Source organism: Martes martes, assembly GCF_963455335.1.
Source record: "Martes martes genome assembly, chromosome: 14".
NCBI lineage: Eukaryota > Metazoa > Chordata > Mammalia > Carnivora > Mustelidae > Martes > Martes martes.
The window spans coordinates 1,329,088-1,354,053 of NC_137902.1; the positions used below are offsets into that span (position 1 = coordinate 1,329,088).

Here is a 24,966-nt window from a genome sequence, read left to right on the forward strand (position 1 = left end):
AGAGCTTTCCCTGCATTTGTGTGGACTCTTCCTAACAACCTGTCACCGCCACAGGGAACAGCACCCCGGCTGTACAGACGAGAAACCACACGGTAAGTAACCTGTCAAGGTAACACAAAGCTAGTAAGACAGTCGAAATGGGATTTGCCTTCCCATACCCTGAGTAACAAGTTGAAGAGACAAGATTAACCCATGCATAAAACTGGGGAGAGAAAGCAGATGCTGGAAGGACTGGTAGGGTGTGGAAGGTAGGCAGGAAACACGAAGAATACTCTTGGCTGCGAAAGAAACAAGAGCAAGGGTCACAGAGTGTGAGGAAAGAAGTACACGCAAGAAAGGAACCCTGAGTAATAATACAAGAGCCAAGTGGTTAGGCCTAACTGAAGGGATCTAGGAAGAATGAAGAGACTGGGGGGAAATCAGGAAAAAAAATCAAGAAACTGTGATTTCTAGGTCTAAGAACAGCTACAACCAAACCCAAACACCCTAAAATACATGAGAATTAATTAACAGTCATACCTAGAGCTCAAACTTTACAGGAAACAAAAGCACTGCAGATTGTTTAATCCTGACAAAAATCATTTTTTTTTAAATTAAAGGTTTTATGTCTTTATTTGAGAGAGACAACTCGCATGGGAGCAGAGGAGAAGCAGACTCCATGCTGAGCAGGGAGCTGGACTCAACCAGGGCTCCATCCCAGGACTCTGGGACCATGACCTGAGCTGAAGGCAGATGCCCAACCAGCTGAGCCACCCAGGGGCTCCCTGACAAAAATCTTTTGATATCATTTCTAGATAAGTGAGCTGAAGTTCAGAACGGGCCTTCACACCTGATAAATGGCAGCCATGAACTAAACCCAGAATTTCCCAACAAAACCTTTTTTTCCCCCCTAAGGTTTTACTTATTTGAGAGAGAAGGAGAACAAGCAGGGAGAGGAGCAGCAGAGAGAGGGAGAAGGAGCCTCCCTGCTGAGCAGGGAGCCCCATGTGGGGCTCAATCCAGGACCCCGGGATCATGACCTTAGTCAAAGGCAGACGCTTAACCAACTGAGCCACCCAGGCATCCCAAAACAAGACTTTTAAAATCAAGGAATAAAAGAAAAAATGAGGAGTACGATTTAATATTACCATAAATCTCATACTTACATCTGATTATATAACTACAGTCAGCCCAGGTTCTTGAACATGCAGCCTGATTTCAGAAGCATGACAATGTAGCTGTGCTCCTAAGTATGTAAAATGCCTTAATCTTAAGAAAACCACAAGTACCTGATATCCTAATGGCGCATCTCCTCATGAAACTCTCTTCTAAATTAAACAGCAAGAATGTTACTAGATAGTTCTCTTGTTTGATGGCTTCCCCCCACAAGATGCTTCCCTGGAGAACTTTCAGGATGGCATAGATACAAATATTAAGTAAATGGGAACCCTACAATGGAATGTAGACAATGTATCAGATTAGGAATACTTCAAATAGCCAGATACAGATCCCATCAAAATTAAAAAAAAAAAAAAAAATTCAATGATAAATACTAAGTGTTCACTTCCTATATACAGAAAAAAAAAAACCCACCACACTCTAAAAATAATATAATCGAAAAGTTTTGCATTCACAAATACTGGATTTCACTAATTGTAGGGAGCACAGGTTCCTACATGTTAACATTTCTAAAATCAGATGTAGCTCAGATTTATGAAACGCAGTATCTTCTTAATATTGATACCCAAATGCCCTTAGTTTTTGTTTCTTTCTCCAACTTCAAGGTTTTCCTCTAATAATGTATCTACATAAACCCCTTTAGAAAGGCCGGACCACATCACTGAGATACCCATAGGGTTTAAACAACTCCCCAGACTTAAGCTGGAGTTACAGATTAACAGTTTAGTATTATCTCTTTAGAAAAAGATTAATGTCCAATTCAAGACCACAGACCAGATCACGGATTAAGAAGCAGATTAAAACAAAACGATCAAGTAAAAAGTCAAGACATGTAAAATTACTGATGATGAACCAGTGGCCATCAGGCTACACAAAAAGCTATAAAACCAGGTCACAGTTGGTTACAAAGCCCTCCTACAGCCCTCCCCACAGCTTCTCTGGAAAAGCAATCCACAGGCAAAGGCAGCAGGACCCAAAGCTTTCCTGCAAGAAGCGAGTACAATCGTGCTTTAAGTAACTCACAGAATTACTGCTTCGTCGGCAGGGTGCGCAGGGGTTCCAGGCTCTCCCCATCAAACCATCTTTGTGACATCTGCTCTTCGATGGCCATGCTTTAACCCTTGTTCCTAACCTTCCAAACCTGGGACAGACACTTGCTCTCAAGGCATCTCATTTTCATTTGCTTTCCTACAACTCTGGCCAGTGAGCGCTCTCATGCACTCTCGAAGGAGCCATCCCCAGGGTGGCAGCCACATCCCACCTAGAGGGCCGCAGCAGCACTGCCTCCCGAGCCAGCCAGGCTGGCTTCAAACCCTGGCTCTGACGTTACAGTGGCTGCTGACCAAGTTAATGACCCTCTGTGCCTCGTCTTCTGCATCTAGAACTGGGAAGAACAGTCCCTCCCTCCTAGGGCCGTGTGACCGGGACTAACAGATCCAGGTAACAGAGCCACGTCTGCAGCAGTGAGCACTCACTGTCTGTTGGTAGCAGCACTGCAGACTGGGTCCTCTACAAGGTGTGTGTGTGAGGGGGACACCCAGCCTTCCAGCTGGATGAGACACACTAGCAAAGAACTATAGTATCATATGGCATCTGCAAAAGTCATCTGTTCAGCGGAAGTTGCCCAAGGAAAGGGCTTAGGGACTGGGCAGTGGTGACTGAGCACCACACATGGAGATCTGCACGGACACCTAACAGCTTCCGCACAGCGCTCACTGCCTGGAGCATAAGGATTTGGAGGCACAAGCTAACAAACCACTTCCCTTCTCACTTCCTTTTGGAAGCCTCGCCCTGGTTTTTACTCTTGATTCTTGCTTTCCTGGGCAGAGAAGTTCACCTTGTGCACCTGCAGAGGGTGGTGACTAGTCACCAGCAGCAAGCTGCAGGGGAAGGAGCAGTGACCATCTCTCCTGCACCGTGTCACCAGCAGGAAAACTACCAGGTCCCCTCCAAGCCCCGCTCTACTCCTACTTGCAAGAAATGAGAAATCCTGACAGTGCTATGCTGACCTGGCCCATGCCTAAGCAAAACTCCACTCTTGGAAAAGAAAAAGCCATCAAATTTTCCACGGTTCTGCACCGTTATGATTCGAGTCCCCCAAACTATCAGTTTCAAAATCAACAAGGAAATCAGAAGCTTCAGTCCGATGCGTGCACTGTTGGAGCGCTGAGTCCTGAAGCGCCTGGCGCTGCCAAGTGCTGCCCTCACGCAAGTGGGGACAGGGCCCCCGCCTGCGCCTCAGTCACGGTCTCGGGAGGCAGAAAGACATCCACTGTGCGCGGGTCCAGGGGCGCTCTTCCACGTAGAGCTCACACCTGGGCAAACACATCGCGAGCCGCAAATCTCAACAAAGACACGGAAGCACACGCCAGGGCACGAGAACCTCCTTCCAATCACACCGCACCTTCTATCTCCTCCCAGCGTTTCCCACCACGGCCGCGCTCGGTACAGGCTTCTCCGCTCCCCTTGCCCAACCACCCCCGGCAGCTGGCCGTTCCGTGTCCTCTACCCACGACTTCCCCGGCAACGGACACGAGGGGCGTCCGGGCGCGCGCCCCGACTGAGCACTGCGGCCGGAGCCCACGTGGATGACAGAGAAAGCTCGACGCATGCAGCCGCCGGAAGACGCCCGAGGAATGACCCCAGAGAAACCTTCCAGGAACAGCAAACGTTCACATCTGTGCAAAACCGCGAAGTCGGGATTCCCAACCGCAGAAAGTTCCCATCGGCTCAACTCAGCGAACACAGTCACGGCGGCGCAGACCCCCAGGACGGACACCGCGCTCGAAGCGCCACGCCCGCCCCGGCGCGCGGCACTTCCGTCGGTCGGTCCGTGCGTCCAGGCGCGCGCGGAGAGGGGGCAGCGCCGGCGGGACGAGCTCTGCCGGGGAGAGCGGACGCACAACACGGACGCGCAGCTCGCACGAGCGCGGGGAAGCCACGTGTTTGCGCCCGAACCTCCGCTCCCCCCGGCCCCTCCGAGTGCGCCTTCGCGTGTTTACCGACCTGCGCGCGCTCCGTCTCGGGGGCCCGGGGCGACAGGGACCCGGCGCGGGAGCACGGCAGACGGGGCCTCACGGGCCGCTCCCGCCGACGCGCCGGCCCCGGGTCCCGCAGGGCCGCGGTCCGGGGGAGCAGCACGCGGGGTCCGCGAGCTCGGAAGGCGTCGCGCGTCGGAGCCGCAGAGAGCGCCGCGCCCGGCCCGCCCCGCCCGCCCCGCCCGCCCCCCGCCCCGAGCCCCGAGCCCCGCCGCCCGCCCGCGGCGGCCACCCGCGCGGGGAGGAGCCCGGACGCGCCGCGAGCAGAGTCCGCCGCAGGCCCGGTGACCTTGGCTCCCTTACATAAGCCTCGGGCCGCCCCGGGCCAGCCGCCGGGCCCCGCGCCCTCCCCGCGAGCGGACGCCGCGCCGGCCCGGGCTGCGGGCTTCCCGGGGGCGGCGGCCGGGAGGGGGGAGCGCGCCGCCCCCGCCCAGGTGCGCGGCCTTACCTTCCGCCACGTCCTCGTCGACGGCCCCCTTGACCTGCGAGAAGCACCACTGCAAGTCGTTGCCGCCCGCGGGGCAGCCGCCGCCTCCGGCCCCTGCGGACACACACCGGGCGCGTCAGGGCCCCGCGCCCGCCCTGCCCGCGCCCCCCGCCCGCAGCCCAGCGCCCGCCTCGCCCCGCGCGGGCGCCTCACCTGCCATGGCGGGCCGGCGGGCGGGCGGGCGCCGAGGCGGCGGCGCACGAAGGAGGCGGCCGCCGCGCTACTGCCGCCCGAGCACCTCAGCCCGGCCGCCGCCGCCGCCGCCGCCGCCGCGGCTGCCGGGGAGGGATTTTTTTCCCCTTTTCAAAATGGCGCCCAATGCCCGTCGCCCCGCTCGATGACGTCATCCCCCTCCGCCTCCTCCGCAGGCCCGGGCGGGGGCGGGGCCGCCGGGAGGCTCCCCTGCGTGGGCGGGGCGGGGCGGGGCGGGGCGGGGCGCGGCCGCGGGGGCTGCCGGGGAGGGATTTTTTTCCCCTTTTCAAAATGGCGCCCAATGCCCGTCGCCCCGCTCGATGACGTCATCCCCCTCCGCCTCCTCCGCAGGCCCGGGCGGGGGCGGGGCCGCCGGGAGGCTCCCCTGCGTGGGCGGGGCGGGGCGGGGCGCGGCCGCGGGGGCTGCCGGGGGCTGCGGGGCGTGCCGACCGCGCCTGCGCAAGCCGCCTCCTGCTGCGCCACGCCCCCCCCAAGCCCGAGCCCGGCACCGCCCGAAGCAGACCCGGGCGTCCAGAGCGGCGGGGCTACAGGGGCTCGGGGCGGGCGCGTCCTTAGAGGCCAGCCGCTAGGCTGCCTCTCACCGCCCGCCTCTGTCGTAACGTCCTGGAGGGCTGGAGGCAGCCCCCGCCCCAGCGCGAGCCGGGCCCGCCCCCAACCTGATCCGCGGCCAATGGGAGCGCTGCCCGTGGGCGGAGCAGCCAATGGAGGGCGCGCTCGGAGGGCGGCGGGCGGAGTCCCGGGCCCCGGCCGCACCTGCGCGCGCCGCACCTGCGCGCGCCGCACCTGCGCGCGCCGCACCTGCGCGCGCCGCACCTGCGCGCGCCGCACCTGCGCGCGCCGCACCTGCGCGCGCCGCACCTGCGCGCGCCGCACCTGCGCGCGCCGCACCTGCGCGCGCCGCACCTGCGCGCCTGCGGGCGGGAAGGTGAGTGTCCCTCTAGCTCGGGCGGAGCCCCGGCGGTTCCGCGTCCCCGTTGGGCCGCAGCGCCGCGCAGAGCCCGCGCGGTCCGCCAGGGTGTTCGTGCCGCGGTGCGTCGCGCCCCCGGGATGCCGCCTTAGCGCACTTTGGGCGTCTCGGCACGACGGGACCCATGGTTCCTTCTTTCGTGGGCGTCTCGCTCTGGGCGTGTGGACGGACGGACCGAAACCACACCTTCTTCCCGGGACACGGTGAATGTGGCAGTGACCGCATCACACCCCTGGAAGACGACCACTCCCCAGCGGGAGCATTTCCCGCCCCCACACACCACCTGGCCGCTCCCGCTGCGTGCCCCGCGCTGCGCGCCGTGTCCAGGACGTGGACGTCCACGGAGCGAACCAGCCCTGCGCTCGCGGAGCTTCCACGTCTCCGGGGGACCGACGGCGACAGAGAGAAGAACCGAGGTGTGCAGTGAGTCGGGTGGGCTGGAGAGGAAAGGGAAGCGGGGCAGGAGGGACGGGAGTGTAGCAGTGGGCGGCGGGAGAAGACCTCGGAAGAGGAGGGAGCGACCCGTGGCGCCACGTGCAGAAGGTTGTGCCCGGGGGTGGGATGGGCTCCACACGAGACGGGAGGCCATGGGGCCGCGAGCAGAGGGCGGCGGTGATGACTGCACTTTAACAGGGCCGGTGTGGCTGCTCTGCCGAGAAGACACGGGTGGGGGGGGGCGAAGAATCAGATCAGGGGGCCTCCTGACCAGGTCGTTGGGTCATCCGGGCAAGAGGATGAGGGCTGGCTGGTCAGGAACGTGCCGGTGGGGGTGAGAACAGGTCAGATTTCAGAGACGAGCACCTGAAAAGCACAGCCCCTGGGATTTACAGGTGCGGTAGATGCAGTGCGAGAGAAGGAAGGCGCTCAGGGATGGCTGCACTGGGGGGGGGGGGGCTGTGCACCTGGTGGAGAAGAGTTTCTTGACTCGGAGATGGGAGGGGCTGCAGAGGGAGCCGCTGAGCAGGAGCCCAGGCTGGCTGAGACCTTGCAGAGCTGCTGCAAAGGCAGAGGCGCACAGAAGTCTGGCACCCACGGGAGAGTTGCGGCCTGGAGGCGTAAATTCAGAGAATGAGAGTATCTACGGGCGTTTCAAACCAGGAGAGACTGGGCGAGCTCACCCCAGAAGGGAAGGTGGATGGGAAGGGACCACTACAGAACTCCAAGGGAGGCTGAGGAGGAGTAACCGTGAGGTAGGCTTCCAGAGAACCAGAAACCCATGGAGTCCCGAGCTGGGTGAAGACGAGGACAGGAGTGGCCAGTTCCCCAACGCTGCATGATGAACGCTGAGGATGGCCTGCGTGGTGTAACAGTTGGGATGCCGTGGCTGACAGAACCAGAGCGGTTGCTGTGGAGTGCACTGTGCAAATCTGTTGTGAGAGGGTTTCAGAGAAAGGGAGAGGAGGGGGTTGGAAGCAGTAACCACACTTTGCTGTGAAGATGAGCAGAGAAACGGGGCTGTAATCTCCCTTTCTACGTGTAGAGTTAACCAGTCTGCCTCCAAGTGGTTGAAAGACTAGCTATTAGGCTCCCCCACAAATGGGTGCTCTGGTGTGCGTTACAGATATGTCTTTCGAAGCAATAGCACCACGTTTGGCTTCAGTTTAGGCTGTATTCTTTATTAATTAGCTTTCGTTAAATTAAAAAGCAGCAGAAGCCACACACAGGCGCCGTGTTCCGGAGAGCACTGTGCTGCCTTCCTTGCGTCCCCCCCCACCCCCGTGCGTCAGCTGGCCGTCAAGAGACTTTGAGCTGTTCTGTTTTATGACCCAAAGAGGTTTAAATATCTCAGTGAGTTACTCCGGGTTCTAATTGGCGTTTGGCAGTTTTCTTATTTTCTTATTTTTGGATCTCATGGCCAAATTGTGAAATGCCTGGTGTGTATTAGAATCTAGCCTGCCGTATTCATGCAAGAGATATGATTCTGTAATAAAAAGGAACGGGGTGCCGGTGCAAACAGGGGTGACTGTGTTTGTATCCATGACTCAGAAACGTCATGCTGAATGAGAGGAGCCGGGCGCAAAACCACACACCATGCATGATTCCACCTGTATTGTCACAAGTGATGGTCTTCGGTCTGTGTGACTGGGGCGTAGCGCTTAGTTATTTAATTGAACGTGAATAGAGATGTTGCCGTGAAAGTACTTGGCAGATACAATTAACACCTACGGTCAGTTGGGTTTGATGAACAGACAGTACCCTTGATAGCGGCGGGGGTGGGGGGCTTCATCCAATTCTGCCTCAAGGCTGCACGGCCAACTGCTGCCTGCATTCGCAGCCCGCCATGCAGACATCACACTTGCCAACACCCGCAGTCCTGGGAGCCAGTCCCTCAAAATGAGTCTTAATATAGGCACATCGATGCGGTTGGCTCTGTTTTTCTGGAGAACCCTGAAGTCCGGAAGAGGATGAATTGTCCCCAGTGACAGAGGTGAGCGCGGCTGTGGGGCAGGGAGGGGACTGACTGGGAGAGAGCAAGGGAGCTTTCTGGGGTGATGGAGATGTTCTGTATCTTGTTGGAGAAATGGTTACACCGGTGTATGCGGCTGTCGGACCACCCATCAAACTCGAGTCTGAAAGTGTGTCCATTTTTTTTAACGTGAGTTATGTCTCAGTACACTGGTTTTTAAGTCTAACGTATATCTAATTTTGCCCCAACCCTAGTGGGGACTATATATCTTAATAGTTTGAAGGAAATCACAGAGGAAGCTGCCCTGTTCATTGTTCTTCCACAAACACCTTTGTTTTAAAAAATTTCTTTGATTTACTTAGATTTCAGCGACTACCTACCATTTAGAACACTGCACGTGGATTGTTTTCAAGTTCAGAGTCAGCAGCTACTCAGAGCGATCACAGACGTGCCCTGTTGGCAGGGAGCACCGTGTTCCATTCTAAAACGCATGGGGTTAGAGACTTGTTCAAGTGCAGGGAGTCCCAGTCCCCACTCTGGGCTGCTTGGGGGGCCACGTGGGCCGCAGGGCGTGGCTGTAGGAAGCCCCGGTGTGTATGTCCCACGGGCCCTTCACGTTCTTCACTCCACGCACAGCTGTGTTGCCGGCAGAATGCAGTGCCTGGAATTGTGTCTCTGATTCTGTTTTTAAAAGACTTAATTTTTTTAGGGCAGGTTTTTCAGGTTTACAAATAAAATGGGACGGAACGCACAGAGGTTTTCCACATGCCCCCTGTCCCAACACATGCACCACACCCCCCACTGTCAACACACTCATCAGAATGGTACGTATGTGACCAAAGACGAGCCTGCACTGGGGTGTCCTTCATGCTCGAGGTCCGTGAGGGTTCACTCTTCACACTGCACGTGCCCTGGGTTTGCACACATGTCGAATGCATGTGTCCGTCCTTTTGGTGTCATACGGAGTAGTTTCTCTGCCCTGACAATGCCCCGTGTTCAGCCCGTTCCTCTTCCCCACTCACCCCGCGAACACTCATCTTTTTACCGTCTACATGATTTTACCTTTTGCAGAATGTTTTATAATTGGGTTCTTTTTTTTTCATTTCACAACATGCGTTTAACGTTCTCCCTGTGTTTTCATAGCCTGATAAATAACTTCTTTTTATCAATAATAATACTCCATAGTCTGGACGGACCACGGTGTATTTGACCATTCACCTACCGAAAGACAACTTGGTCATTTCCAAGTTTTGGAAATTACGACGGAAGCTGCTATAAACATCCTTGACTCCACATCCTGCTGCGTCCTTCCTGCTGGAGCTCCGTGAGGAATTAAACCTCATCCCACCTTTTTTCTTCACTCTTCCCTGAATTTTTCCCCAAATGACGAAGGGGAGGAAGGAACAAAGGACTACATCAGGACTGAATTACCGTTACAGGGCAAAAGGACTTTGCAGAAGGAATTAATGTTATAGGATGCCCATAGGAAGATTATCCGGGATTATCTGTGTGGGCCCCATCGAATCACATGAGTGCTTTAAAAAGGCAGAGAAATTTCTCCAGCGGGAGTCAGAGAGACAGAGAAGGGCAAGTCAGAGGGCTTGCGAGCCTGTGAGGGACTCGGCTGGCCCTCGCTGGCAGTGACCACATGGAAAGTGCTAGAAGGAATGCAAACAGCCTGTAGAGGGAAAGACCAGTATTGGCTGCGAGCCCACAGGCAAAGGGGACCTGAGCCCTACAACCCAAATTTGGCCAACTGTTTGAAAGGGCTTGGAGGGGCTTGCATTCCCAGGACGCTAGCCACAGCCCAGCCCAGGCAGAGGGCCGCTGACCCGCCCCCGGGCTGACATTCAGCCTCCAGAGGCGGGAGGTACTACACAGGTGTGGTTTTCAGCCATTACACTGGTGGCCGTTCATTCTGGCAGCAAAAGAAAACTTCTGCCCCTCACCCCCACTTCCTTTGTTGCGAGGCTGAGACGTTTGGACCTGAATTTTTTTTTTTTTTTAAGATTTTATTCTTTTATTTGACAGAGATCACAAGTAGGCAGAGAGGCAGACAGAGAGAGAGGAGGAAGCAGGCCCCCCGCCGAGCAGAGAGCCCGATGCGGGGCTCGATCCCAGGACCCTGGGATCATGACCTGAGCCGAAGGCAGAGGCTCAACCCACGGAGCCACCCGGGAGCCCCCGACCCGAATTTGATGAGCTACGGAGCTGTAGACACGGGCAGCCCGCAGGCTGGCCGGGTCCCTGCGAAGCCAAGGCTGAGGCCCTGAGTCCGGGTGAAAGTGTGGGAGGAGACGATGAGGAGCGGGCTGGCTGTGGCCGTGGGACCCAGCGGCTGCCCTCCTGGAGCTGCAGGGCAGACGCGGCCCTGAGGAGCCCTTGCGGGAGCGGCGGGCTGTGCTCTGCCCGCCCACCTCCATCCCTGCGCCTCTGCTGGGAAGCCGGCTGACCCGAGGGAGCTCCCAGCCATGGGCCTTTCCCAGGGGCATCTGAGCAGCTCCGGGGGAACCCTAGGCCACCCGGTCCCACCTGCCTCCCCCCGCTGCCCCCCGTGTGGCCTTGGGATGGGTCACCAACTCCCACAGCCTCGGTGCCCCTGGCGTCAGGTGGGTTTGGGACATTCCACGAGCAGAGGCTGGGAACTGGGTCAGACCAGCTGCCGGGTGGGATCAGCCGGCCTTTGCTGCCCACCACGTCCTCCTGAGCTCCAGGGAGCCCAGGGCGGGGGCGACCACACCGTGCTGGCCTCCTCCGCTGCTCCTGCCGTAGCACCTCGTTGCCGATGCGGGAGAGGGAGGAGGCGGAGCGGCTCAGGGCGATGGGCCTGGCACTACCCACGGGGCCCGCATGGTCCCCTCTAGGTCCATATCCGGGCTTCGGGGTGGCAGAGGGACTTCCCACCACGGGCCTGCACAGAACCCGCGGGCTTCTGTACGCTTTGTGTCCTTGCAGCAGCAGAGTGAGGCCGTGGGCGGGCGGGTGACCAGCCCCCGTGTCCCCGTGTGCCCAGGAGCAGCTGGGCCCCCCGGGGAATCTGCACATGCCCTCGGACAAAATCTTTCCTCCCCAAACTGACAGTCCCCTGCACCTGCGTGTCTCTCGTGGTTTGGGTCACCGCCAACCATGTGGTGCTTCTTATCTTTAAAGCAGGTGTTTCAAAAGTGGGAAAACACTTGCCCAATTTAAGTGTTTTTTTTCTTTTAAGAAATAATTCGCAGATGGGCATGACTTCATTTCAAAAATAAAAATGTTAGCTTCACGATACTCCACAGTATGGTTTTTTCCTCCAAAGTATAAAAACGAAGGCAGCTCTGAAGCAGGTGGTGCCCTCACGTCAGCGAGAGGGTCAGGACTCCGGAAGGCTCACGGTTCAGAACACCTGGCGATTCTCCTCCACTGGGAGCGGATTTCAGTTCGAATTATGCACAATAAATGTCACATCTTCCCCCATTTACCTCAGCAACGTAGGGATTCCGAATACTGAAAAAAGATCTTTGTGCTTCAAAGGCTCCTCGCCAGTAGGCGTGTTCCTTCTCCCCATGGGGGAAGGCGTCCGCTTGATGGGTCCCAGGCTTAGATGCTGCGGGGACAGGCCCCGCTCAGAACGAGCACCTTTGTTCTGTGCCTCGCGCCGTAGGGTCTGTTCTGCGGAGCGCTCTGTGCCCGCGGTGAGCCTGCTGCGGTCACGCCGTCACCCAGACTGGTTCATTTCGGGGCACGCTGTGGACCTCACGACCCCAAAACTCGAACACGCGGAGCTCCAGAATCGTGCGGAAGCACGAAATGCAAGAAAGCGCCCCTCCCCCTCCCCCAGACCGACAGACGCTCACCCGCGGGAGGGCGTGTCGGGTCTGAGCCCCGTCGTGAACATGGGGATCCCACAACTGGGGTGAGCGCGTGCCCCAGGCGATCCCCGTTTCGGGAGCTTGGTGGCCGGCGTGCTCAGCCTGAGCAGGTGCTGGGCGGGGGGCCTCGGCGGGCAGTCGGGCTACGCCACGAAGTTCCAGATCCCCCTCTGCTCCCCCAGCCCAAGGACCTCGCGTGGTCCCCAGCCTGTTTGTTTCTTCTTCCCAGAAAGATAGGACCCGAGGTCCCAGCTCTGCCTGCCCCCAGGGGCCACCTGGAGGTTTAAAGCTCTGGAAACTGTCACGTGCATTGAAATATATGTGACCTGTCTTTGTCCTGGAGGTTTAGAGAGGTGGGGAATTCTGTTCTGCGCCCAGCCCTGCAGATGTCAGGGTGGACATCGTGGAAAACGTAGGCAGATGGGCCGTCCTGGCGCCAGTGGCCGCTGGTGACCCAGGGCCTGGCCCTGTCCCCTGGCAGCTGCTGCCCTCTGCTGGCCAAGCTGGGGCAAGCAGCAGGGCGCTGCGGGGACCGGCCGGGTGGAGGTGAACAGGTTACCTGTGGTCTCTAACAGCTGCCCTGAGCCCAACCATCGCAGCAAAGCAGAAAGGGGGACCCCCTTCATCATGGGTCTCCGTGGCCAGAGCTTGCAGCTGGCCTGTCGGGAGACACGGCATGTCCTCCAGTCCCCAGTTTGGAGAGTGTGGCTCTTGAAACACAACCTCTGCTGATAGGCCCCATGGGCCGTGTCTTGCAAAGTGCTTGTGTGAGGTTGTTTTGTTAAGATTATTTAATTGAGGGACAGTGAGGGAGAGGGCACAGCGGGAGAGGGAGAAGCTGAGCAGGGAGCCCGATGCGGGACTCGATCCAGGACCCTGAGATCGTGACCCAAGCCAGGAGCAGACGCTTAGCCCACTGAGCCCCCCAGGTGCCCTGTGAGTTTGATGTTTTGATAAATGTGATACACGTCCTGGGAGGAGAGGCAGTCTTTAATTTATTCTTATTTAAATTTTAAAAATCAAGCCTAGACTCCAGAAGGAGAAGGTGTGAGCTGCGCTGTCCTGGTTAAAGCTTGGGACTTGGGCTGAGAAGGTCGGACATAATCAGGCCCAGTTCCCAGGCAGGCAGCACTGTCTGCCGCGAGACCTGGGCTGTCCCAGGTCACCAGGGCAAAACCACTGGCTGGGCGTATCTTCCTGGACGGCCACTGGGGGATGGCTCTGCCCCGAACCACCCGGAAGCCAGTAATGCCGGCCATTCCCTTGCGGGAAGGCTGGGACGCCAGCCCCGTTGCTGGTCAGCCCTGCAGGGAGTACAGCTGGAACCCAGTGCCTTCTCAGGGGACAAAGCGAATGAGCCACTCAGGGATGTTGATAGCAACGAGGGTTTTTGACATGAGACACACAAATATAAGTCAAAGAAGTTGAATGGAGACCTGTTCGCCAAGTCGTGTCAGTTATGCCAGTGGCCTTACACACTCACACATGCTTCCTGACTCTGTCCTCAGAACGACCCAGAATCAGTGACGCTTGAATGGCATGAGCATCTCTGCCTGAATTTTGGTTCCTAAATAGCAGTCTTGGGGCGCCCGGGTGGCTCAGTGGGTTAAGCCTCTGCCTTCAGCTCAGGTCATGGTCTCAGGGTCCTGGGATCGAGCCCCGCATTGGGCTCTCTGCTCAGCGGGGAGCCTGCTTCCTCCTCACTCTCTGTCTGCTTCTGCCTACTTGTGATCTCTGTCTGTCAAATAAATAAATAAATAAAATCTTAAAAAAAATAAATAACAGTCTTTTCTGCAAGGAAGCAGGAGTCTCCCCGATCTGAGGCAGAGAGAGCATGAGGGAGCCCACAAGGCGGTGAAGATGGAGGTCGGTGTCCTGAGAACCCCACGTCCCTGCCGGGGACAGAGGCTGCTGCCGGCCTACCACCTACATGCCTGCTGGCCGCCCCAGGTCCCTGGAAGGAAGCGGGTTGGGGGAGTCTGGGGAAGGGGTGTCCTGAGGGCCCCTTAGAGTTGTTGCTGGGGCTGCCAGGAGCCCCACCTTCCATTGCCTTGAGACCCCAGTGGGCATGGGGCTCCCTGGGGCAGCGGTGTCCCTGAGTCCCGGCCAGACACAGCTCCTTAGCACTCGAAGCAGCCCCACCAATAGCTCTGCTTTCTATGTAGAATTTATTTTAAAAATGTAACTTAGAAAGGCAGATTTTCCTTTAAAAAAAAGATGGTTTGAGTAAATCCAACTTGCTTCATCAACGGCCTGGTGACTTTTCCAGATTAAAGGAAAGGTTCACGAGGCAGAGGGGATGAGAGTGAGGGTGGGGGGCGGTGAGGGAGAGGGGGGCGGCGAGGGAGAGGGCAGGCGGTGTGGGTGAGGGGGGCGGCGAGGGTGAGGGGGCAGCGAGGGAGGGGGGCAGTGAGGGAGGTGGGGTGGCGAGGGAGAGGGGAGCAGTGAGGGTGAGAGGGGGGTTGTGAAGAAACAGGTGAGGGCCTGTGTTGATGGAAGGGCCGGGGAGGGTCCTATGGGCCAGAGTTAGCCGGTCTGCCTGGAATGAGGAGTTTGGAGACGAGAGGTCAGAACAGGGGCGTCTTCAGGGCAGCAGCTGGGGAGAGATGCTTCCTAAAAGTTGCCTCCACCACTAATTCTGGAAAATAACTTTTAAATTGATTTACAAGATGGGAAATTTTCATATTAATTATTAGTGGATGTTTAATAAGGGGAACTTCCCCTCTTGTTAAAGGATACCCACAGACCCCACAGCTACATCACGCTCAACTGTGAGAACCTGGGTGCTTTCCCAGAGTCGGGAACTAGAAGGACGTCCCCTCTGAGCACCACTTCAGCATCACGCTGGGAGTCCTAGTGGAAGCAGTAAGCCAAGAAGAAGAGACAAAGGCATACAGATTGGGAAGGAAGAAACAAAATTGTCTTTGGTCACAGATGGCAAGGTTGTCCAAAAAATTGACACAGGAACTCCCGAGCTGATACATAATGTTGGCAACACTTCAGGATACAAGGGGAGCGCACAAGAGTCATTCTTGCTGTCCTATCCGGGAACAAACAGGATTCAAGATTAAAGTTAAAACACTATTTACATTAGTGCCAAAAAAGGAAAGAAAAAAAGAGAAATACTTAGGTAGAAATCTAACAAAATATGTCAGGATCCATCTGAGAAAAACAAAACTCTGGTGACAAAATCAAAGAACCAAGTGAATGGAGAGGAATCCCACGTCCACGGACGGGGAGGCCAGAGACTCAACACCGTCCCAGTCAAGATCCCAGCAAGCTGTGCCGTGGCTATCGACAACCCGATGTTGACGCGGGCTGGAGAGGACGCACGGGCTCGGAATCACACGGACGCCGAAGGGGAAGCGCAAGGTCGGAGACTGGCATTACCCGGCCTCAAGGCTCCCTGTGAAGTGCGGTCATCAGGACGGTGTGGCGTTGGTGAAAAAGCGGGCAGACGGGCCAGTGGATCAGAGAAACAGACCCACTGAGTGCAGTGACTGACGTTCGACAGAGGAGCGAAGGCGGCACGGTGGAGCGAAGGCGGCGTCTTCAGCAGACGGTGCCGGGACACGTGCGAGATAAGGAGTCGAGAGCCAGACCGGGCACCTTCGCGGAAGCTGACCCAAAGTGCATCACAGACCGGAATGCACGACGTGAAACGGCAAAACTGGGAAATACAACAGGAGAAAGGGCAGGTGACCTCGGGTTGGCAGGGAGCTTAATTTTAAAGCAGTCTCTCCACCTAGTGTGTGCCGAGACTGGAACTCGGGATCCTGAGACGAAGAGTACCGTGCCCCACCCGAGGAGCCGGCCAGGAGCCTCGCAGGCGAGATCTCAGAGGCGTCGCTGAAGGCACAATCCATGAAAGAGTAACGTGTACGTTGGACTTCATCACAACCAAGAAACGTGTGCTCCGTGAAGCATGCCGTTGAGAGGATAAAAAGACTAGCCACAGGCGGCTAGAAAGTATGTGCCAAGGAAACATTGGATGAGGGGTGTGCGTTCAGTGTCCCTGGGGGAGCTCCGGCCGCTGGCTGGCCTGCAGGGTGTGCCAGACAGGGGTGTGCCCCGGCTGGGATCCTCTGGGGCAGAGTCTCTGCCAGCGGCCTGAGAAGGAGCTGCCGGGCTCATATGACCAAAGTGTAGAGGGCAGGGACGGCCAGGCCCTGGGATGCTGACCCCGGGGGCTGAGCTGGGCTCCCAGGAGGACTGGGGACACCCTTGCCTGCGGTGCCCCTGTGAGATTTCAGACCCTCCTTCTGGCCTCCGCAGGTGGGCATTGGGCCGGTGGGAGAGTGTGGACAACTGGGAAGCAGCATGGCCTCCCTCCGGGCAGCGGGGAGCTGAGGACCACGGCTTTCCCTGACAGTTTTCTCAGCAGAGTGCTGGCCCCTCGCAGCTACCCCTCTGTCCTTTAGGCTGCTCATATCCCCGTGCACGCCCCTACTGGCCAGCCATTGTCCAGCCCGGCTCCTGCTCGCCGCAGAGGAGGCTGCTGCGCAGAACGGAGGTGGGTCCTTCCCCGGGGGTTCTGTGTTCACCTTCGGAACCCGCAACGGCAGGATTTTGGGTGATGGTCGTGTTTCTGATGTGAGCTCGGTGCTCGGGCACTCGGGGCCCAGCTTGGCGCTGGAGACCACCTCCCCTGGGATGAGGCCTCCACTCTCCAGAGTCCCCGGAGCAGCGGGGACGGGACACATGGGTACAGTCCCGGGATGTCCCAGGGAGGCATTTTGTGGTGCTGAGAAGCTGACAGACTCCCTTAGTGGAGATCAAGCCCCTGACCCGGCAGCCGGCGAGCTCAGGGCTGCCAGACCTGGCCGGGGGTTGCCCCGGCCGCTAACCGAGAATGTGGCCGCAGTAGAGTTCAACTCCAGAAATGATATCCAATCTCACGTGACCTTGAACGACCATGCGTCATGTCAGAAACGAAACATTCATAGTCTAGATCATTCTAGAGCTCTAGAAACATCTGAGATCACAATGGACCTCATTTCCTTTCGAGCAAACTTTTTTTACAAGGACTCCTAAGATCCCCTCACAGGCCAAGAGGAAAGGTGAAGACGTGCCTTCCCAAGGTCACAGGGCAGTGGGATCTGAGTCTGAGGCCTCCAGCCCTCCCCTCCCCTCCAGGCTGAACCCCACTCCCCTCGGCTCCTCCCAGGAGGGCGTGGGTCAGTGGGGAGAGAGGGTGGGGGTCCGGTCTGCAGGCTCCTCCTTCTCCCAGCCCTGGAGGCAGGGGACCCACTTCTAACCTCCTTCAGCTCCACACTTGGGCCTGGGGCCCAGGTTCCCAGCCCAGAATCAGATACCCTGGGACCCAGACCCTCACCCAGAAGTAACCTCAAGGGGGCTGGCCCAGCACTCATGCTCCTGGGGAGTCAGGAGGGGAATGTGCTTCCCAGCCAGGCCCTCTCTGAAGGCTTTGCCCCCCACTTTCTTGGGTCCTCAAGGCTACCCGGGGAGGGAGTCCCTCATCGCTGACCCTGGGGTTGGTAGGGAGGGGACAGTGTCATGGGCCAAGGCCCCAGCTGTAGCCACACACCGGGCCTCTGCTGAAGGCTTTGTGCTGAGACGCACCCCTGCAGGATGAAGGAGCTGCTGGGTGCTGGGGTGACCAGGCAGGTCTGGAGGACTGGGACTGGGGCCATGCCCACAGCCCAAGATGGGAGATAAAGCCTCGCGTCTGTCATGGGGCCTGGGGCTGCCCCCCAAAGAAAGAACACATGCAAAACCAGGCGAGCAGCCTTTTCTCCCCACAAGGCAGTGGCAGCTGAAGGTGTGAGGCAGGCACCCTCTCTGGCTCAGTTTCCCTAAGACCTCGTGGGAGGGTGTGGGTCCGACCACCTGGGCTCCACTTCCGTGTCCTCCTGCGGGAGAGAGGAGCAGGGCTGGCCGAGGAGACCTGCCCCGGGATGACTGGATCATGATAGGGGGCTTGGCCCCAGCCTCTTCCAAGGGGAAGAGAACCCCTCACCGGGGAGCCCCCCACTGTCGGGAGTGATGATGCCCGGGCTGGGGTGGGTGCTCTCCTTCGGCACACAAAGGGGAGCCCTGACGGCCTGCGCCACCCCCGCCTTGCAGTCTCCTAGCTGGATGGGGGGGTGGGGGGTGCGGCCGGTGGGGGTGGGCCTCCCAGGCCCTCAAATGAACCAAAGAGCAGACTCGAGGGGCCCCGAGTCCAAGCAGGACATGCGCAGTGAGCGTGAGCACGGCTGTCCCAGAGAGGGATGAGCCACGGGGTCCCTGCCACCCGGCGGCGCTCCCGTCCCTCGTCTGTGGGCTGGCTCGCCCGGCCAAGGCAGCCCCGGTTTGCCTGCCTTCCGCTGGGCTGAGAACCACCGGAGAGCGGTGGGAGGAGACAGGTTTGTTGGACTCCATCCGGGCCCTCGGCTCCGTTTTCCAGGGTCTCCCTGTCCCCGCCGCTGGCGTCGTCTCCGTCCGGAGCCCGCGGGCCCCGCCTGTCGTCCGTGGGAGGGAAAACCAGGACGGCGCCCATTTCTCCCGAGTCTTCCCGCCGGGATGGGCCTGGGGTGCTCAGACACCCCTCGGCTGCCTCACTTTACCCAAGGAGCCCCGAGGACACACCGCCCTCGCTGAGCCTCAGAGGTCTGTGACTGCAGGTTTAGGACTTCCTCCCGGTTCTGTGTCACGGAACCAGCCCCAGGAAACGGGGAGAGGCGAGTCTGACAAATTGGGATGCCGGCACCTCCCTCCAGGCTGTCATGGGTCCCCGGGTTTGTAGTGGAGGGGCCGGGCCCACCCCTGCGAACGAGGAGCCCTGGGGACGGTCTGGGGTTCTTGCAGTGTGACCAGCCACTGAACCATCATTTTTTAGGAAAAATTGCGCTTGGTTTGTGTTTTAGTTAGATTTCCAGCACCTGAGAGGAAAAAAGCCGCTTTCTAGGACAGAGGAGACACGTCAAAGAATGTAGGGTAACCGGATAACGTGTTTCCTTCTGGAGAGGCAGGTGCTTGGGGAATTAGGGTCCCACGCTCCTCTGCTTTCAGGGGTAGGGGTGATGGTCAGGGGCAGAAGGGGAGGTGGCCCGGGCGGGGGGCAGGTGATCAGGGGTTAGGGGGTGATGGCCAGTGGACAGGAAGGGAGGTGGTCAGGGGGTGGGTTGGGATGGGTGGGACAGACCTTCTGGGTCTCCCCCCCGTGCTGTCAGGGGCCTGGGCCTGAGGGCATCGTTGGAACTGCTAGAAGCCAAGCCCCCCTTTCCAAGGCCCGTTTCTAGGATTGTTCTGTCTCCGTGTCAGAGGACCCTGCCGCCACGTGTGGGTCGTTCTTTGCTCAGGATAAAGGTCCCCAGCAAGGATGGCCCACAGCCGGTCTCCTGGGACGGACCTGCTTGATCTGTCCTCCGTGTGGCTGGCAGGCTTCCTGCCAGGGAGCTGCCTGAGGGTAGGGGCTCCCTCACACCCTTCCTGGTTGATGACAGTAGGTGTCACACTCTGGGAAGGGTCCCCTGACCTGCCTCCTCATCAGACAAACGGAGCACGGTGGGGGTGGGGGGAGCGCCCTGCATCCCTGAGTCCCTGGGTCCTATGGCAGCGAGTCACCTGTGTGCGAAGGCGGGGAGCCTTTCCGGAGGACGGCGGTCAGGACTTGGAGCCCTTCCCTCCCGAAGAGGAGCACTGGGGAACCGCTGCCGGCTCCACTCACATCGCCAGCAGGAAGGACTGAAGGCAGCCGACGGAAGGGGAACCTGGTGTCCGGCAGGGGGACAGCTGGTGTCTGACACTGGGTCGCTGATGGTCAGTGGGCCAGGAGAGCTGGGGCTGGGGTCCCCATGAACCCGAGGGCCCTGAGCTTCTGGCTTCCAGGGCCACAGGGGACTGCACAGATGGCTAGAGTGGGCCTCCGAGACTTACCTCCACAGGGACACAGGACACCGGCTGCGGTGGCCGCCAGGGCACATGGCCTCTGGGTTTCCCCAGCGGTCAGCGGGAGGGTGGGCCTCAGTGGAGATGCTGGGCTTCAGGGAGGGCGTTCGGACAACTGAAGCCTTATATCGTTGCGTTTCCCGCCAGACCGTGAGCGACCGGAGGCCGAGGGTGGGTCTTCACTTCCCCCGTTCCACGGCGGTGGGTGTGGGCGGACCCCAGAGTAAGCCCCCGCCTGTGAACCCTGGGGCCCCGGTCTCCCCCATGCTAGGTGCTCAGGAGGTGCCAGCACACGTGGCAGGACGGAGCCGTCCCCACGCGCACGCTGTGGCCTGCTCGCCTACCGGCGCCCCTGCTGCCCCTGTCTGCAAGCGGCAGGTGAGGGGCTTTGACCGGGCGGCGGCAGGAGCGAGCTGCTGGTGCCCGAGAGGTCACCTGTGGTGTCAGCAGAGTTCCTAGGAAGAAGACAATTTTAGGGACCGTGAGGTGACTCACTCAATTTTGCCATCTTTCTCTAACATCTCCCAACTGTCTGATATCCCAAATACACAGATTTTAAATAGGTTTCCAGAAACTTCTACTGCTAGACCTGAAGATTCATTTCTTTTTAATTTGGAGCTCATTTCATGCTCAACATTTCAACACTTGTCCTTTTAGACTAATATATCAGAGTCGTGGAGAAAAGAATTGAAAATGGAAAAAATGAGTCTCCCTAAATTATATTAAGTAACAACGCATGAGTAATTAAGTAACAACGCATGAGTAATTTGGGTGCCTTTGCCGAACAGCGAGCACTGAGACGCTGGCTCGGAACGGCGCCCTGTCCCTGTTGTTAGCTGGACACCCAGGGCAAGGGTGAGATCGGGCCCGTCCGCCACGTGCCCAGCAGCACATGGGACCGCAGCGGCCTCTGCTTCCCGACCCGGGAGGCCCGAGCGAGCAAGAGGGCCCTGTCCCTGGGCTCACGCCGATGCCACAGGTGCGCGCGGAAGGAAGTCTGTGTCTTCGGCCGAGCGTCCTCCTGCACGTGCGAACTTCGGTCCCCCCTGCTCGGGCTGGACGGCTTCCCGGGCTTGCAAATGTCCCAGAAGCATATGGCGCACCTGGAGAGAAGCGTGCGCCGTCTGACCCTGTGGCAGCTAATCAAACATTGTGTTCCATAGTAAAACGAACGAGTGTCCTACAGAGTGACGTGTAGGAATTTAAAGAAAAATACTGAATAGAACTTGTGGGATCTATTCTGTGTCGGCAGCTCCAGACCACACCCTAGATCCCTGTGGGGCGAGCTGACCTGCCCTTGCCTTTGGAGAAAGCTCCAGCAGGCCTGGGTAAGGTGTCATCCTGCAGGGCGTGGTCTCCGGGCCCCGTCATTTAGGGTGAGTAGCTCAGCATTCCAGAGCCTCAGCCTCCCTGGCTGCCTCCTGGCTCTGACCCCACAGGCAGATGGGTGTGAGACCTGTGCCTGGGCAGGCCTGCCCTTTCCACCTCCATCACTGCCCCCAGACTGGACAGCCTCCCTGGTTGGAGCCACTCAGGCCTCTGATCTAAGCCGACTTGTGCGTATTCACGATGTGAGAGTCTGAGTGCGTTAGAACTTCATGCCAGGGAACGGATTTAGATTTCAGGCTTAAGGCTCAGTTTTACCTTTAAAGGATGCTCTCCACGTCACGTCTGGGGGCAGAGAGAAGCAGCATCGCAGACACTGAGCCAAGCCGTGGAAAGTGCCCGACACCCTGTGTCCTAGAGACCCTCAGGCCCCACAGAGGTCTGTGCAGACCACCGCCACCCTGGGCTTCCCTCCACGTCTCACCTGCATGACCACACGGGGACCTACGTTCATGGGAGGGGCCGTGTTTTCAAGCACTGCTCTCAGGCGACTCTGTGAACATGCACGTGAGGACGCATGTGCCCCTCGGTGCTCTTCTGGTTCACGCTCCTACACCCTCCAACCCCTCCCCGGGCCTCGCGGGGGCCCACCCGCTTCCCTTCCTTACCACCCCCCAGCAGGGGATTTTGCAGGTAATGAGCTCACGTGTTTATTGCCATAAATTAAATATGCTCATTTTGGACAGTATTTAAGTGTTCATCGGTTCTGACTTTTAAAATAGTTGAATTAACAGAAGTTCAATTTCTTCTGTTGAACAGAGTCAGACCTGGTGTTGATTAATTCAGTCTGCTCAACATAATGGCAAGGTTGGGTCTTAAATACAGCTTTTTAACACTTTTAATAGAATGCGAAAGGAAAACTTTCTGGCACAACAGTTAAAGCAATTAGGAGGGCTTCAGGAGCGTAAATTGAACCCCATGGCTCTGATGGGTGATACTAGATCTTTCGTCAGTAAATGTGGATTTGTGGCTCTGAGCTTGACCCCCGGCAAGCACGAGCAACGCCACTCTCTTGAGCCAGCTGCCCTCCATTTTCCCAGGACACCAACATGACTCTGAGGTCATCGGCTGCTTAGGCACTGGTGGACGTTCTGGAAACATCCCCTAGCACGTGGCAGGGAGGGGGCCCTCCCGAGTTTCTCTTGCTTCTGGAGCTGCTCACTGCTTTGGGGCCACTGTGTAGGTGGGGAGCGATCCTTCCTCGGTGTGACCTCCCTACCCAGACTGGGGGGCTGTGGCCCTGAGGTCAGAATCATGGTTTCACCCCTAAGAGAACTCTGTGAGCAGAACTGCCTACCAAGATGGAAAGTTAGGTTTGCACTGTCCAGTCCGGGTGGCCACTGGCTACATGGTGCTATGGAACCTTTGAAATGTGGCTAGTGTGGCTAAAGAGCTGAATTTTAAGTTTTACCTGATTTTAACGAGTTTGAATCTAGATGTGAGAGTTACGTGAGGCTATAGTACTGTGTGGCGCACTGTAGCGGGGCACTTAGACCTCGCCCCTCTTTACAGAAGCCTCTGGCAGTCGGCCTGCAATCCCGCCTCTGGAGAGAGTCCAGCCACCGCTGTGCATGCTGGGAGAATGCCAGGACTTGGGGTGCAGGCCACCGCTGTGCATGCTGGGAGAATGCCAGGACTGGGGGTGCAGGCCACCGCTGTGCATGCTGGGAGAATGCCAGGACTGGGGGTGCAGGCCACCGCTGTGCATGCTGGGAGAATGCCAGGACTGGGGGTGCAGGCCACCGCTGTGCATGCTGGGAGAATGCCATGATGGGGGAGGCAGGCCACCGCTGTGCATGCTGGGAGAATCCCAGGGTTGGGGGGCAGGACACCGCTGTGCATGCTGGGAGAATGCCATGATGGGGGAGGCAGGCCACCGCTGTGCATGCTGGGAGAATCCCAGGGTTGGGGGGCAGGACACCGCTGTGCATGCTGGGAGAATGCCATGATGGGGGAGGCAGGCCACCGCTGTGCATGCTGGGAGAATCCCAGGGTTGGGGGGCAGGACACCACTGTGCATGGTGGGAGAATGCCATGATGGGGGAGGCAGGCCACCGCTGTGCATGCTGGGAGAATGCCATGATGGGGGAGGCAGGCCACCGCTGTGCATGCTGGGAGAATCCCAGGGTTGGGGGGCAGGACACCGCTGTGCATGCTGGGAGAATCGCAGGGTTGGGGGGCAGGACACCGCTGTGCATGCTGGGAGAATGCCAGGACTGGGGGTGCAGGCCTCCGCTGTGCATGCTGGGAGAACTGGGCCACCTCGAAGGGCCAGCCAGAGATCAGACGCCACAGAATGAGCACTGCCTCCCGGCTGGCAAGTTCATCCTTTCTGCAGTGTCCTCCCCTACTCCCCTTAAATGTTTTTTATTTCCGGTAATTAGGATTAGGGCAAAGTTGGCCGTGGCTATTATCACAGATGTGTGTGTCTCGTATCCCCATTTGTCCTCAGTTCCTCAAGAAACCTCGAGTCGTCTTGTCCCCCAGCCTCCCGTGGCAGCGGCTCTGCTTTACGGGCAGGCACTGGGAAGTCAGTCCCTCTGCCCGGACTTGAAACGCAAAGACCTGTCCAGAAGGCTGTTTGCCGTCTCCGTCTGTTCTTCCCGTTATCTCAAGAGTCCTAACGGGGTTCCCCCTCCGTTCTGGCTGGTGCAGAACCTATTCACCACCCTTAGGTGGAGACCTTTTCAGAAGAGGACTGTGAAACGGGTGCTTTCTTCTGTCTGAAAGGGCAGGGCCGCCTGGACTGGGGCTGCCAGGCCCCGCTCTGCTCTGTGGCATTAAGGGACCCAACACCGGCTGAGCCCGACAGAGGCTGTCTGTGTATGTGGCTGTGATCTCAAAACGTGGTGCCGTCCCCAACGTGGGACTCGATCCCAGGATCCCAGGATCCCAAGATCACAACCCGAGCCAAAGTCAGGCGCTTAACCAGCCCAGCCACCCAGGCACCCTTCTTCAACCATTTTTAAAGATTTATTTATTTATTTGAGAGAGAGGGAAAGAGAGAGCGCGTGCCCGCGTGTGGAAGCATGAGTAATCTCGAGCAGACTCCATGCTGAGCACAGAGCCTAATGCAGGGCTCGAACTCACGACCCTGAGATCATGACCTGAGCTGAAACCCGGAGTTGGACACTTAACTGGCTGAGCCACCCAGGAGCCCCGATGTTAGCCATGTCACATGAACAGCTCCGCAGCGACCAGCATGTCCCCGAGTACCGCAGCCAGCCCCAGCCTCCACCCCAGTCCCCTCTCACCCTCCCGGACAAAGCTCTGCCCCCGCCCCTGTGTCTGCCCCTGGCGCCCGCCGGCTTCTCTCTGTTTCCGAGACTGTGATGGCTCCTGGCACCTCACGACGGTGGTGGCACGTACTCCTGGTCCTTCGGTGCTGGCTTCTCTCAGACAGCATTAGGCCCTTGGGGCCTCTCCACGTGGTGGCAGGTGCCAGCCTGTCCCTCCTCTCAAGGCTACAGGACACTCGTCCTTCATCCCCTCACCTGTGCTGGGTGCTCGGGTCCCTGTCCCATGCCCCTGAGCCATGCTGCTGTGAATACGGGGTCGCAGATACGTGT

The 24,966-nt window shown here is 58.3% G+C and overlaps 1 protein-coding gene and 1 long non-coding RNA gene across 3 annotated transcripts in view; one reads left to right on the forward strand and one right to left on the reverse strand.

Moving 5' to 3' along the window:
• PPP2R2D (protein phosphatase 2 regulatory subunit Bdelta) overlaps window positions 1–5,010 on the reverse strand; it is a 47,058-nt gene extending 42,048 nt beyond the window's left edge. The window contains exons 1-2 of one of the 2 annotated variants that reach the window (XM_080822306.1): window positions 4,837–5,010; window positions 4,645–4,737 (exon numbers count right to left, since the gene is read on the reverse strand). In XM_080822306.1, coding sequence (XP_080678432.1) covers window positions 4,645–4,737; window positions 4,837–4,843 — 100 coding nt within the window. In that variant the 5' untranslated portion in view covers window positions 4,844–5,010. Of the gene's footprint in view, window positions 1–4,164; window positions 4,366–4,644; window positions 4,738–4,836 lie in introns of those variants that run through there. The other variant, XM_080822307.1, reaches the window with a different exon arrangement.
• Window positions 5,011–5,786: 776 nt separating this feature from the next.
• On the forward strand, window positions 5,787–11,536 carry LOC308355241. Its single transcript, XR_013967941.1, has 3 exons — window positions 5,787–6,279; window positions 8,214–8,291; window positions 9,456–11,536. It is a non-coding gene; the product is annotated as an uncharacterized lncRNA (long non-coding RNA).
• The last annotated feature ends 13,430 nt before the right edge of the window (window positions 11,537–24,966 follow it).